Source organism: Plutella xylostella, chromosome 15 (genome assembly GCF_932276165.1).
Source record: "Plutella xylostella chromosome 15, ilPluXylo3.1, whole genome shotgun sequence".
NCBI lineage: Eukaryota > Metazoa > Arthropoda > Insecta > Lepidoptera > Plutellidae > Plutella > Plutella xylostella.
This window is the reverse complement of record NC_063995.1, coordinates 2,093,633-2,109,711: the sequence shown is the minus strand read 5'-3', so window position 1 is coordinate 2,109,711 and position 16,079 is coordinate 2,093,633. Positions and strand designations below refer to the sequence as shown.

The 16,079-nt window shown below is 37.6% G+C and overlaps 1 protein-coding gene across 3 annotated transcripts in view; it reads left to right on the top strand.

The window, feature by feature from the left end:
- LOC105380719 (fizzy-related protein homolog) overlaps positions 1-16,079 on the top strand; it is a 36,740-nt gene that overhangs the window by 1,383 nt on the left and 19,278 nt on the right. For all 3 annotated transcript variants that reach the window (XM_048626138.1, XM_048626137.1, XM_048626135.1), the window contains exon 2: positions 10,724-11,004. In XM_048626138.1, the coding sequence (XP_048482095.1) occupies positions 10,724-11,004 (281 nt within the window). The remainder of the gene's footprint in view (positions 1-10,723; positions 11,005-16,079) is intronic.

Below are 16,079 nucleotides of genomic sequence, written 5' to 3'. Positions count from 1 at the left end.
CAATCCATCTCCAGCGCCTCATTGCAATTTATTTCTGTACCTCGGTTCTGAAAATATTCAATTGTTGTGGAAAGCATGGTATAACATGACACATCAAATAAGTATATATATATACCTAATATACTCTCAGTACACCTTGGTTAGTCAGCAACTATCAAATTTTCTAACTTGCAAATCTTGAAAAACACTGGTTAAGCTATACTGTTGGTCACCAATACAGTAAGAAGAAGTGTTGTGGAAGGCATATTATTTAAATTACATCTTCTGATAGTAGTAACAGTAGTATAAGTTTAAGTCAATAAAGTAGTATTCTATTCTATTCTATTCTATAATGTATGGGTGCTGGGATGACCCCTTTTGGGCTAGCCTATTATTTACCTAATCATTCAGACAAATTAGCTTTAGTTAAACCATTCTTATTTCTATTGTAAGGTCTTTCTTTAGATTTAACTGTTTATCAAAGATTCTATATTTAGTGACCTGGAAATTTGTTTTGGCCCACCTTTCTTTATTTGACTACATAATCGTCATGCCAAACAAAACAAACAAACATAAATGATGAATAGTTAATTAGTTATATTAGGCATCTTTTTAAGGACTTGGTAATAGGTAGGTACTCATTAACTATCTATTCTTAACATTTCCTGACTATGTACTTTGTTTTCCGTTCCCATACCTTTTTTTGTTAGCCAATCATAATGCAACTAAATCAATGCATGCAGTATCATTAGCAATTCATAAGGGATATTATCGAGTTCAGCTTGGCTACCTTTTGTATTAAAACATTCTGATTTGAGCACACCTATTTATGGAATACAAACATTGTTTTTGTTCTTGAATTTGTCGTAATTTTATTCATAAGGTGTTTTTATTATTGATTTTTTTGAAAGTTTAATCTAGGTACTTAAAAATAGAAAAATATTATAGATACATTTTCTAGATGAATCTAGGTATTGTATTATAATGTCAATTATTTAATTTAATCAAATTGATTCTCTTATCAGTTTTAAAGTCATCAACTTTTGCATCAGCAATTCATTCTCACAGGAAGTCCCTGCAATGTGAGGGCTTCCTATTTGTATCACATTAATATGGAGTAGGGTAACACCCCCCATTACTAAACAACATCGACAAGACCATTCGAGCAGTAACAGTTTATGTGATCAATTCCAGGTATCCCAGAATCAATAGATTATATTGGGTCACATTTCTGATTAAAATGATTGAATTTATAAAATATTATGTTAAGTTCGAAGTTAGTCTATACTATATATAGTCGATCTATACCTAACTTGTGCCCTGATTGAATTTGGTCACATTGACCAGAAGAACACGGAACGATCCTACTAATGTGCAACTATTCCATTCGTGCAAAAGAATTATTTACGGCAAGTTTTTTGCCATCGCGTGAAGAGCGGAGAACAATGTATGGCGATGAATCCAGACTCATTACAAGTCTATAGACTAGTCTAATACCCTAGGGTCGGCGGACCGTGTCGGTTTGGTCGGGAAAATCTGGATCGCGTGATATTCAGCCATGGGGCATATTTAGTTTCATAATTTTCTTGGTTGTAATCGTTTAAAGGGTCGATCACCCTATGCTGCCCTTAATATGGTGCCAACTATCTCAGTAATTATAAAATTTTATATTTTTATAATTGATAAGGTTAACTAAAAAAATATGTATTTGATAAACCTAAATATATATTTATTTCATCTCCATTTACGGGCAATGAAAGGGAGCCAATTTTGAACAATTAGTTCGATGAACCTGTGAAAATTTGGATTGTTGTCTTCAAAAATCGGGCTAAAGCATTCGAGATCACATATTGTATTTAAAAAAACCTGATCCTCCACCTCATTCACCTGAATCAAATCAAACCAATAGAGTAGTAATACTAATAAAATAATACCACGTAAAAACTAGTCAATATTACCTAATCTGAAGCAGGTAAGTCGCCATAGCACCAGCAAGACTGCACATGCAATCTTTGGACCGTAACAGGTAAATATTTTAAGTACATTGCCCTTCATTAGGGGCTAACTAGCCAACAATACGTGCCGTGGGACGCCATCCGAATCGGTGGTATTAAAAACGATTTATTGTCTTTGCTAAATACAACCCTAGGCACAGAGGAGCCGGCGTTTTTTGTAGATTGAATTAATCGCGGCTGGCATTTAGCAGTGATTTTATTACGTCGGTATTGCGCCCGCGCCGATACGGTGCGCGATTTTGGTGTTAAGAATCCCTAATCAGAAAACAGCGAGATTTTGTACGCATTTTCGCAACATTAACTTTGATATGAAGTATGCTTTACTTTAGGGCCGGTTTTTGTAAATCCCATTAAGTACATTTGTTTGAGTGTGAGCTAAGGAAACGTGCGTTTCCTGTGGAATTAGCATGCGCCCGATATGGTTCTAATATCAATAAATTAATTGGTCTGACTCGGGGGTCAATTGTGCTTAATTGCATTTATTAATTCAGTTTGTGGCCGTAATGGCATCCTCTATGTTCTTTTGATTTGCTTTTTACACTATTGTTTTTTTTTCAAAGTCGGAATTCTTTTGCAGCATTTAATTGCTGAACTTTCAGATACCAAGTTTTTGGATTGTCTGGTTTTAAAACCATAAAGTCTTCATGATTTATGTAGCCTATAAAAACTCAATCAGTGCAGTAATTTATATTATCTTGAGGACAGTTGGCAGTCGCAAAAAATGCGATCCTGACCTGTACATCTTGACGACCCCCAGTCATATTTTTGATAGTGACTTTTAAAATAACTATTTTCTGTTATCGTGCATTGAAATGTGAAAAAAATGCAAGCCAAGATAACTTCTGCAACCTACTGATAACACTGCTACTTCGTAAAAACGTCCTACTTACATTTTGTGCAAATAGTGTTTCGGATAAGATATCACTATCGTCTGTAGGTATCAGACGTTGCAAGTGTATTTAAACTAAAAGATTACTGCAGCACAGTAACTTTTGCTAGATTGTTGGCATTCCTAACTTGAGAGTGGTTTTCTTAATTAATTGCACGTCAAATAGGCATTTGAAAAGATTCGGTCTCAACATTTCAAACACGTTTTTACGGGAATTTTCTCAGCTGTGCAAATAATTACATACTCGTGTTTTACGAAGGTGTACGTGGGCGCAATGCACATATTTGCAGTTTAGTAAATTAGCACCGAAGTGCAAGTGTTTGCAATTTTTACGAGTGCACACAAAACGCTAGATCAAACGCGATCGTCGCATATCTTGTAAATTAATAAAAAATATTCCCCAGTCTGCCATTGATACCCAGTGAAGTAGTATATTTTCATCGATAAGTAGTACTACCTACCTACTTATAAAACATCATGATCGACATATTCTCGTCTTGGTTCCATCCGAAACAAAAAACAGACACTAGAAAACGGCTGACCTTACCAGCCTCTTGAACAGTAGCAAGCCTATAAATTTCCGCCTCCTCACCATTGGGCACCTCGATCAGGGGCCCAGTGTTTGTGCAGTGGGGCCGTTTCAGGGTTTCCTAGATCTTACCTGGTCACACCTACGCCGGCACTTGACGACGACCAGCCTTCAACTCTTGAATCAGCTGTGGGTGATGTCACCTGTCTAGATTATCTAATTGTGATGCGAGCTACGCTAGGAACATCCTCATTTGGAGATGATAATTCAATGTTTATGTAATTACATAATTGCTTTTGCTGAATTTGAGGTTTTTGTTTTCATTTTACGTTTCATCCTTATCATCTTGTTGCCATTTCCTTACTTCCTCATTAGGAATTCTTATCAGTGGTGACTCGATGTTTAAATGGATGTTTTTTTTTGTTTGAAGTAATGGGTCTGTTAAGGTGTATGCGCTCTGCCCGTGCCATACCGTTCCGTACTGATGATTCAGTTTGCATGTCATAGTCATCATTGCATAAGCATTTAAAGTACCTATTGCAAGTGGTTCTGTTCTGCGAAGTTCAACGCACCTATCAGCTGACTCAATTTGTGTATTTTTTGTTTTTCCGTCACAATGTCGCTACAATGTTAAAAGTTGTTTTTTGGTTTGCCTTTTTTATTTTATTGTTATTCCCTAAACGCTCAGCTTTTAAAACATTGGGCATTGTGTCACCTGCTTCCTTTATTCAATGTTAGTAATCATAAGAACTTTAAATAATGCACCTAATATTTCTAGTAACGAATAAAGCACAAGTTTATGATGTTTTGATCATATCTTTAAAGACACAATTATTTTATCATTTCAGATATCATTATCATACAAGAGTCTCTATTTTTTTACTACCATGACAAATCAAAATCTCCTACACCGGTTCATTAAAACAATACCACTATTTGCGATGTCACCACCACCAACTATTTATAAGACATATTTTTTTCTTCTAAAGTTGACTATGATCGCGTGCATAAATTTAGGCTCTGTTCGTGTCTGAACATGACGTTTGGCCAGCCTTCACCCTCTCCGCTCAACGAAGCGTCGTGATCTCACCTCCGCCACCTTTTACTAATACGACGTCTATTGATTGTTCAGCATTTATCTTTGTTGTCATCGTTGCTTGGTATATTTAATTTAAGAGTTTTTTTTTCAATTTCAAGATTGGTTTAAACAAAACTGGTGGCGCCACTTTCTTAGCTCAACGCTATTTTGGAAACATAAATAGGTAGAAGGATTTTATTCTCACTCCGCACAAAATGTTGATGGAGTGGTCTCTCTAGATTATTTGATGCAGGTATCGAAATATTAAATATTCAGCTTTTTATGGCATTTCTAAATAAGTCTGAATGGATTATAATAGCTTTATTGATTGTAACGATCAATTTTTTATCGCAGGTATTTAATAATGACGACCTCAGACACTAATCGTTCATTGAATTTTTCTAAATTAGTAATTGTTATAAAAAATAAAAACATGTAAATTACAATGTTGAAGCTATATTCTGATTTCTGTTATGTTTAAACATTATAATACTTGGTTTTATAGGTTTGAAGTAAACGGAAATATAAGCCAAAAACTGCTATGAGATTCTGTGAAAAAATCATTGTTTGTCATTTTAACACTGTCATATCTTATGAGATTCACCGTCGAGCCTGCCTAGCTGTTTTCTTCACGTACTTTGTACTCCGTAGTAAGTGCGAACTACTAATTGCCTCATGCTCATGCCTATTTGTGTAGCGGTTCCTAGAGTCCTGTGCACAATGTAGGTACTTCTAGAGACTACCGCACTTTCCATACAAAGTTGCATGTTTTTTCAAACCTTTGTTGTCTAATGACTGCGTTGACTGCACCAGTGACGTCACTCTAGCTAACGAAAAACTACGTTTCGAAACCCTGTTGCGGTCAAGACTTCATCTCGTTGTTTTAAAAGTACCAACTGAAGGAAAGCTCTTGTTCATTAGTTTTTGGTTAAGATAGTATGACCCTCCTGGACTCAGGATTGTTCCCGGTTCTGCAAAGCAATGAAGAACTCTCAAGTTTCAACTTATAACTGTATGTACGGAAGCAAACAATAGGCACGGCATACAATAACATAGGCATTTTCATGTTTGTTCGTTTGCGCAAACATGACTGACCTCGTTTAGATGCTACAGGGCTTTAGCTTCGCTACTGACACCTGACATGACAGTAGTGGTTGTAGCTGTCATGGTAATGTAATTTGAATATATTGGAAAATGGAACTCATCAATGGATAATTCGAAAGGTTAGTTTAAATATAAAATCAGAAAAGTAGGTACTTCCTTCGATCCCAATATTGATTGCGTACGGCTTGTACCTAAGCGTATGACAGAAGCTCCAAAAGCGGCCAGACGACATCAGAATTAAATCTTGCTTTGACACTTACAGCGAGCTTTAACAAACGACTGTCTATACACGTAACTAAATTAATGTCAGCGTATTTTTTGTCTTTCCACGATCACGATCATCAACGGGTTTTTCTTCTATTCTTGATACTTTGACATCTGTGCATAAATCAGTTGTCATCGGCTCGAATTTGGGACGATGGCAGACAATGCGAGGTGATCAATAGTTGCGCTGACATCATGCCTGTCTGTCAACCTGGTTCTTGACAGCTTGAAGGCATGGAGACATTTATCTGGACTCTAGATTGACTTCGACTACATTATTGTATAGCTATCTAAAGAGTCCATGATTCGCCTATATGTATTTAAAAATAGACTGAAAAGCTTGCTAATGTGGATTTCATGATCACTATAGCGCTGCTAATCAGCAAAAACTCCATTCAGTAAAAATGGTGCAAAAAAATTAAGTTAGCTACAAAAAGCGCTTCGCTCGCAGCTCTTACTAAATAATGTTTCACGATTATGGTTCATTGGACTCGAGAGCAGCTTTTCCAAGCAGTGATGCTTGTAGAATTGCGTCTGGTGCTTGGTTATACCGGTGCGGTTTTCCGCTTAGGCTACCTGTTACTTCACGCATTTCATTTACCTGTGTCACATTGTATTTATTATTATTTAATCCTTTATTGCACAAATATAAAAATAAGTGTACAAAGGGTGGACTTAATGCTACAAGCATTTTCTACCAGTCAATCCACAGGAGTATTTGTTCAGATGCACGTTGTTGTACATATTTAAATAAACATTTTAATTTTAGTATCAATCTTTCAGTCTTTCCATGTGCGTTCCATTATCTCAGAAATGTAGTTTTATAGCCAAGTTAAGCTAATTACATCATGCTAATTACTAACTAACTACGCTTAGCCGCCATTACCGCCACTATTCTCATTTCAAAACGGTACCTCATCTCTTGAATACTTTCATTAGTTCGTGGTTCAACGCTCGGTATGTGGGTGACGCATTCATTTCCCATTTTCCACGTGTAGGTTGGATAGAATGGATTTTCAAAATGGCGGACTCCATATTGTCTTTATGGATCCACATAATTAAATGCTAGTTTGAGCATAAAATTTCTCGTCTCCGTGAGCTTTCTCTTATAGACAGTCTTGTTTCCCGGCAGTAGAAGTGCAGTAAAATTGCACTAGCTAACTTTCTAAACATATCTTGGTTAGAAAATAATTCCTCTAAAGCTATACTTTTAAATGCTATTTTGCACGATGTAATATACAAATTTGTTTGAGTAAAGCTGCAATACCAGTTTTTTCGCTACACTACAACACTTGAGTGATAACAACTTTAACATGCCTTTATGTGATTGTTTGCACATGGAATACCGCCGCGCCGGTGCATGATGTTTGCGCAGGCGCATGTACATATTATATACATAGTATATATATTTTATGTATAATATGGTCAAAGTTGCTTTTATCTTGCTCCGCTAAGACATACGTTGTTGTAATAAAACTAAGGTTAAGAATAAAGATGTCTTTAACAGGCCGTATCTGCATCTCGCTGCAAGTTCATTGGCATTCTTATCTTAATGTGGCTAAAGTCATTGTATATGTTTGTCTATTACTTTATTACGTATAACAGTTTGATATTGTTCATTTGGTAACGACAGCAATTTACAACCCATTTTCTTTCCGGATTCAAATTAATAACTTCCAAGATTCTGACAAACAAACAACAAGATTTTCAAATTAAGAGCCAATGCCACTGTTTTAATTTGGTCCGCGCTTTGCTGCTGACGGTACCCGATAATTTGATTACGACAAGCGTAACAAAAGATTAAGAAACAGTAGCCGGCGGCCGGGTCAGTCGATAGTGTTGAATGGGCGGTCGATAAGCGGTGCATTCTGGCCCCGATGTTTACTTACTGAATGTACAACAAACACTTTGTTTTCGATTTATGAAGGCGGATGTGGGATTTCTAGGGCCTATAGCTGTGGCCTTAGGTACTGTTGACACTAAACTCGGTAGGCTGAATATGAAAATCTAAACTTGATTGTAAAATGGAAAAGTAAAATAATTCCAACAAAAAGAAAACGATTTACTGCAGACTTGTAAAAACTTATTCAGCATATCCTAGACATCGGGCTTTAATAATAAGGTTTGCTTGTTGCATAGTATAATAGCCTTATCAGCAAGATAATATCATTATCATCTATTAAAACACAGTAAGGGCGCGCTTCTGAGAATTAAGTGATGTGCGTAGCTCAATAGAATATGCATCGAGTGAGTTGCATAATGCACACTCACGGATGCAGCAGAGGTACTGTTTACCGTTAGTGACCTTTGCCTATGAGTGCTTAGGTTCTCCTACTGGCACGGTGCCTAGATTTCTGCATGCGCCTAGATTACTGCGTGTCTAGGTGTGATGGACGGGGAAAATTCCCATGTGACCACCGGTGAACGTTTGTGTTCCACAGATGATATTTCCGGAACATTGAACAATGATAAAGAAACAAGTGTAGGTAAACCAATTTTACACTTTACTTTATCATAGTTTTTATTTTTCTCTTATACCTTTACGGTTACCGTACACTTGACCCGCATAGGGCTCCTGGTAACAAGCTAGAATTATCGCAATGATAAATTCCTTTATTTACAAATGGATTAAACGCAACAAATTGTGTAAATAACATTTATTTCGTGATAAGATGTTGGGAGAAATAGGGATTGGATTACAGTATAAAATAATAGTTGTAAAATATTTTTACGGTTATCAGATTGGACATTTCATGACTTTTCTGCTTTTCATGTTTGAATAAAAAAAATCTACTACACTTTCTTGTTTCTACGGGTAAATATGCTATGGTCTTATATAAGTTTGGATTTAGTAACACTCGAGAACATTACTTATGTGAGTTACATTACACATAACATTATTGCACGTGGGCTGAAAAATGCGTGCCAATTTATAAGTTGCGCTCCTAATCTAAATTGAATGTGGGTAGCTGCGATGTAGGTGGAGGACTCCAAACGGCGGTTAGGTTTAGACAATTAGCTATTCTTAAATCTGCGATATTCAGCCCTAACTCGAGCCAGGATGGTGTAAATTTGTATACAAGAGGATGTAGCCGAATTAGGAAAGCTGAATTAATGATTGGACAGTCCGTCGGTACATTGTCACGTAGAGAGCCAAATATAGAACCGGCGGTTGAACCCAATATGGTTGCGCCTCAGGAAGGAAGAAGTGTGACTGAACTCAGGTCCGATGTAATCAAGAGCCTTTAGAAATTTAACCCTATTCTATTGTGATAGAGCTTGATGTCCGTTGAAGGTACGGCTTCGAGTAATAAAGCATATGCAGTTTTTAAAATGATAGCGAAACCAGACAAAATTTAGGAAGTAGCAGATGACACGCATGATGTAATGAATAATAGAATTTGACACCTGCTCCGTTGATTTTAGATACAGTTTTGACTTTGACCGGACCTTTTAGGAAGTGTAACGACCTGACAGTATTACAGGAAATATAAGTTGCGCGTTCAATAATGTAACAGGATGGCGTATTGTTCTTTTATAAGCTTTTTATGTTGGTACCGATTTGGCTGACTTTAAACGTTTGACCTTTTTGTTTTTGTTCGCTTAAATGTTATTTTCTAAGTTATATTTTAGTTTTTAATGCATTAGTGTACTATGCTTCAACATCAGAAGTAAAAGAAGCAAAAAAAAGTATGGTTGCGCGTGCGCATGAAATGTGTCAGAGTGTATCATCCGGTGCGTGCGCCACATGCGGCGCGGCGCGTGCCCGCTGAATCATGTCATCAGGGTAATGTAGCCGTCTGTCAGTGCCGGACCGGGGGCTTTGTCAACATTTGGGTATTGTTGTTGTTTAACTGTTATCTGTCACGTTAGGGTTTATTATCTGATCTGATCTGCACGTTAGTCGTTTGTTCAACATTGGCAGTTTCAGGTATTAAAAGAAGTACGGTTCTGGGATCAGGATTCTGGATTCTATTTCTTGTATAAACTCTAGGTATCGCAGAAGCAAATATAATGGTTTAGTAGTTAAAAAACATGTAAGTATGTATGATTAATCAATATAGAACGCACGGACTTCCGTTTTTATCGTCTGCTTCTGATGCAAGCTGTCTGGATTACCATTTTTTTTCTGACTAGACATGATTGTATTTTCGCTCGTGTCTGTAGTAATTTGGTGCGACAGACCTAATCATCATTAGTCAAAATAGTAGCTAGTGCGGGTGACGATTGCAACCATCTGGGAGGGATATTTCGCCAAAAATAATGTCATTTTCAGTTCTGAGATATTGCCTCCCAAGAGGAACGAAATTAAATTACTATTTGTAGGTGCTTAGGTGTTCGGTTTGTCCAAATGATAAATATAAATCAGTGCAGACTTGCATTTGGAATAATTAATAATTAGTAATAACCAACAGGAAACCTATTGCATATTTGGTTGGTCTGTTGTTGATTAGGTAAACATTAATTAGGTACGCATATATTATAAAACATGTATTTTATGTTATTAGTGATTATTCAAGTACAAACAAACTAAACTACTATCATCACGACCCATTACGTCCCCACTGCTGGGGCACGGGCCTTCTTCCAATGAAGGAAGGGTTTAGACTTGGCCTAAACTATACTACGATTGTATTGAAACCTGAAGAAATATGTGGTCGGAAACACACAAGTCCGAGCCTTACGGAATCAAAATCTAGGCGGTGCGGCGCTGCAATGGATCGTATAATTCCTCAATAAAGCTTTCGTCGTCATCATCATCCGTCCATAATCGTCCACTGCTGGACAAACGCCACTCCCAATTAGCACTACAAACCCTGTCCTCGGCCTTAACATCACCTATAACCACCACCTCCTTGTTGCAGCAATCCGCCGCGGCACCGAGAACCAGCCAGCAAAAAAGCCCCGCGGCGACGGCGGGGGCGGCGAGGGCGCGGGCGGGGGGCGCGACCACCTCGCCTACGACTGTCTGCTCCGCAACGAGCTGCTGAAGGCTCAGATCGAGGAGCTGCGCGGCCCGCCGGCCACCTGCGCTGATGGCGGCCGCGCGGCGCTGGGCGCGGTGCAGCTGGCGTCGCAGGCCCGCGCCGCGCTGGCTTATTCGCCGCCGGTGTTCCGGTTTCGCGCGCCCGCTTTCAATTCTGAGGTTAGTTTGTGTGATGACTTGATGATAATACACTCGCGAGCAAGGAAAAAGTCCCACCTGCCATAGATGGTAAGTACATATGTCAGTGGAGCTTTTTCATTGCTTGTGAGTGTAATAGTAATATATGGGGCACATCTAGGAAAGCTTAGCTGGGTAAAGCTAGGCAGAGCCTGTAATATGGGTATGTGACAGCTGATATAACTACACACTAAACTTGATGAGCTTGAGGGTGAAAAGGTGGTAGCGCATCCCCATTGTGAAGAGAGGATCCTCCGACCAGGCCGGGTGGTGTGGCACCAGAACGTGGTGGCTAGAAGTCCGCCACAAGTCTGTTGAGGGTGTGAACTAGTGATTTGAGGTTCAGTTAGATAATGCGGTTAGGTTATACATGTTTGTTGTACCTTCTCTAGATATTACCATCTTCAGACTATAATACCTAACAGTCCAGTACTAGACTAGAACCAAGAAGAGCCAACACTTCGATTGTTGCAAAGTATCATTCTCCACCAGAATGGATGTTGAATCACAAGCATAAATGCTTGTGATATGACACTTGAACCCTTAAAATTTCAATTACAAAGCACAAAACGTAAGGTTTCCTGAATTTTGTAACCATTAACATTTCGCCGCTAAAATAAACGCGCACATTAAACAAGTATAAAATCTGCATCCAAACACAATTGTACGTATTTAATTTGCGCCATTAGTGTGGAACGTAACGCGAATTAGCGAACTGTCCGTGTGTCGGACCTGTGGCTAATACGGTGGCCGGTAGGGACGTGCTGGTGTTGTGTGATGGCCGAAAATTGGCTCCATGTACTGTCAAGATGGCCGAAAATGGAACTAGATACTGTCGTTTATAGTCAACTTCGGTTTAGTTTGAGACGATTTTTTTATGATTGTTTCTGTACGTTCAAGTTTATGTAAGAAAATGTTTGAAGTTTAGAAATAACAATGGCAAAAAATACTAAAAAAGCCACATAAACTTTGATTACTAATTTATTCAATTTTAACATTGCTCCAAAGCGATTTTTGTTAATTAGGTAACTTCGATTTTTGTTAATTAGGTAACTGCTATCCTTCATCCTCCTCTGTCTTCGGCTGCCATGCAATGCAATAAAGGCCGAACATATATTATCTACAACTTCCGCCACCAGCTCACCACCAGAGATCAGAGATAACTAAACCGGGCAATAAAACGAAAATTATCAAAAAAAACCGGCCAAGTGCGAGTCGGGCTCGCGCACAAAGGGTTCCGTAGCTTAAATCAACCTATCTCAAAAACTATAAGAGATACTTTGATCAAACCAAAAATCGTTGAAAGAGTTAATTAGCATGCATCACCTCTATTTTTTTTAGAATTTTATACCCCGTAGTTATAAAAATAGAGGGGGGGGGACATACTTTTTACGACTTTGAGAGCTGATATCTCAAAAACCGTTCACTTTAAGAAAAATGTTTTTTAGAAAACTTTATATCATTTTAAAAGACCTTTCCATTGATACCCCACACGGGTATGTACATCGAAAAAAAAAATTTCATCCCTCAGTTACATGTATGGGGGGCCCCACCCCCAATTCTTTTTTTTACTATTTAGTGTCATATTTTTGTAGCGGTTCATACAACACATATTCCCATCAAATTTCATCACTGTAGTACTTATAGTTTCCGAGTAAATCGGCTGTGACAGACGGACAGACGGACAGACGGACAGACGGACAGACGGACATGACGAAACTATAAGGGTTCCGTTTTTGCCATTTTGGCTACGGAACCCTAAAAAGGTGCAATTAAATGTTCGCACGTTTTAGCGCGGAGTTTTTTGGTGCACCCTGATTTATGCTTTGATGCAGATTGCGATTCGTCGGTCATGTTTAAGACTGAGGGGGTCACTCTACTAGGGAAAATCAGATGTTTTGGAGAGCTGCTACGACTCTATCTCGTTAGATTAAACTTACGGACACGACACGACAGGTAATGTTCGTCTGTATTTTTGACAAATTAGAGTAACCTTCCTTTATTGACAAAGATGGACACCGGATTTGATGGTCGGCAAGTTTTATCGCGTAGTAATTCAAAAAGCTCTTTGGCCCATTATGTCTGTGCAACTCGATTCTTAGGTATGTCCTTCAAATTTTGTTTATGGTTGTAGTAAAAATTTAATAACTGGTCATTTATTTGAGTCTGTTTTATAGAAGTCCTTTTAGAGCTGATTGATTAGCTTTTAATTTTTTGGTGTTTGGCCTGTCGTTACGAATGCTTCCCAAAATAACTTTAGTTTCAAGCGCCAATACATTTGTGTGTGTATCTTTAAAATACGAATGTAGTACATAATTTTATTATTGAACACCAATAATTTGGCGTTTGACCCCAACATTTAACCCTTCGAATGCGGTCAGCAAATTGAATTTGTCGATTTTAAGTCCCGATGTCAATTGAGGTAGGTGTGGTTCGTTTTATTTTAGAGTGTTTTGACAAGAGATGACATAAAATTGGCATCTTATGGGCGTAATGCCGCCCCGGATCCCCGGAGTATCGAGTTGCCGTGTGCGAATAAATGCTTTGCAGATTTCCTTTATTTTATTTCGGGGTTTTGATAGCGTAGAATTGTAAGTAGGTATAATAAAATACACTGTAAAACAATAACAATACTCAAATATATTTTAGTCATTTTAGTTTGAATTCATCAGAGCATTGTAAAGCATTCCAGTTTAATTCAGCTACTAATGTTTACAGCATTTAATGAAACAGAAAATTTCATTTACATAAATTACATTTCGATGCTTCTTAAGCTCAAAACACATAATTAAATACCAATAACACTTGGATATAACGAGCATGGCGGTGTCTTTGCATGTGCGCGGGCGCAGCTAGGTCACTCTAGCTTACGGAAAAGACTGATCTTTACTCTAGTAAGGGTTTTGCAATTTACGAAAACGAAAAACTTTTGGTTTCCTCCTGTCATCTGCATACATTCTCTGTCAAAGTTTCATGATAGTTTCTGCTATTGGCGTCACTTTTTTAGCGAAAAAATTATACTTACTGTTTTTCCTAGTTTTCGACAGATATCAAACCTATTAGACATACTGTAATGTAATCGGCACGTTTAATGCAACAAGATAGAGTCATGGGTAGCGCACTTTCCCTCCAGAACTCAGTTTTTCGTAATCTAGAGTGACCCTCCAGGCGTTTAGCTGAGTCGAGTGCGGTGCCATTGTAACCGACACCGTGTCGGCGTGTCGCCATCTTTTCCCGTAATATGACATGATGATGCAGCGAATTGCGGCTTACCATTCGCGTTTGCATCGTATTTGCAGCTATGGGTTTTGTGTGGTTTTTGGTTTGTTGACGTAAGCGATGATTACTGAGTAGTGAGTACGTCAAGTTGGTCGTAGGACAATTTAGAATCAGTACTTTCGTGAGGTTCAATGTTTATCCTAAAACTTGAATACTTATCATATACATTATACAATTATTAACATAATTACCTAATATGTAACATTATAATACAGCACACTAACTTCTAGTGCTTTTACAGCAGTGCATTTCATCATTCTGACTAACGACGAAACATTTTCCTACCTTTTATAACCTTAGTGCGAAAGTACCGCACACTGGCCAAGCTATTCAACTGTATACAACTATATACAATATGAAAGCTCAGGCAGGCTTTGTGTGTCAATTATCACTGGCAACACCATTTAGCGACGGAGTGACAAGTGACAACACGGATGTGCTAATCCATACAACAAAGTATTTTTTGTGTTGCCAGAATAGAATGTACATTAATGTATGTATCTTTTTTAATGTCCTATTTGGCATACTCTTATAAAAGATAGACACTAGTATAGGAAATCAGGGGATTTACAAGCAAAAACGAATTTTCAGTAACAAATGATGCCTTTTTATTGTTCCATAAAAACCGCCATTACACGTTTTTTCACAACACTTTTTCACTCTGACAGTTGCCTCCATTTTGCGGAACATCCGTAATCAATTACTTACTTTGAAAATGACATTATAGTATTTATGCTTATTTATCTCAATCAAATGAATCACAAAAACAATTAATATTTTAGAATAGGATTTAACATGTTCATTTATAACAATTTAAAGAAAATAGCCGTTTTGGAAAGTCGTTGACATCCTTTTTAATTTACTAGACAACCAATCACAATCCTTTACTGATCGACCAATCACATTTGAATTATCCATAGACACTTCTCAATAGTCAAATGTATTACTATTTATTATTTATCTTACATTCGGCCTTTCCTGACACAAAGTTTGTCCTCAAACTTACTTATATTTAGGTACCTCTAGGTTTACATTATTCCTTAAAAGGCAACAAATCAACATCAACTTTTATAATACTTTCTTAGTATATAAGGTTTAAAAAGGCTGAAACTACGTATATGTTATAGAAACTAACATAACAACAACATCCACTTTTATAAAAATTTCTTAGTCATTAAGGTTTAACAGACTCACAATATATTTTATAGAAAAACTAACACAGCAACAACATCAACTTTTATAAAAATATCTTAGTCATTAAGGTTTAACAGACTCACAATATATTTTATAGAAATTAGCAAATCAACTTTATAAAAATTTCTAAGTGTTAAACAGACTCACAAAATATTTTATAGAAATTAGCACAATAAATGTTTATAACAAATCTTTTAACATGTATTATTATCTTTAGGCGGCTCTATCAACGCCTGTACAATTTTGGATGGCTCTGTCAACATCCCACAACAGTTTTACTATGAGCGGCTCTATCAACGCTCTACCACTATTTGGGCGGCTCTATCAACGTCCCACAATTTCAATGAGCGGCTCTATCAACGCTCTACCACTATTTGGGCGGCTCTATCAACGTCCCACAATTTCAATGAGCGGCTCTATCAACGCTCTACAACTATTTGGGCGGCTCTATCAACGTCCCACAATTTCAATGAGCGGCTCTATCAACGCTCTACAACTGTTTGGGCGGCTCTATCAACGTCCCACAATTTCAATGAGCGGCTCTATCAACGCTCTACAACTATTTGGGCGGCGAACTGTTGTCT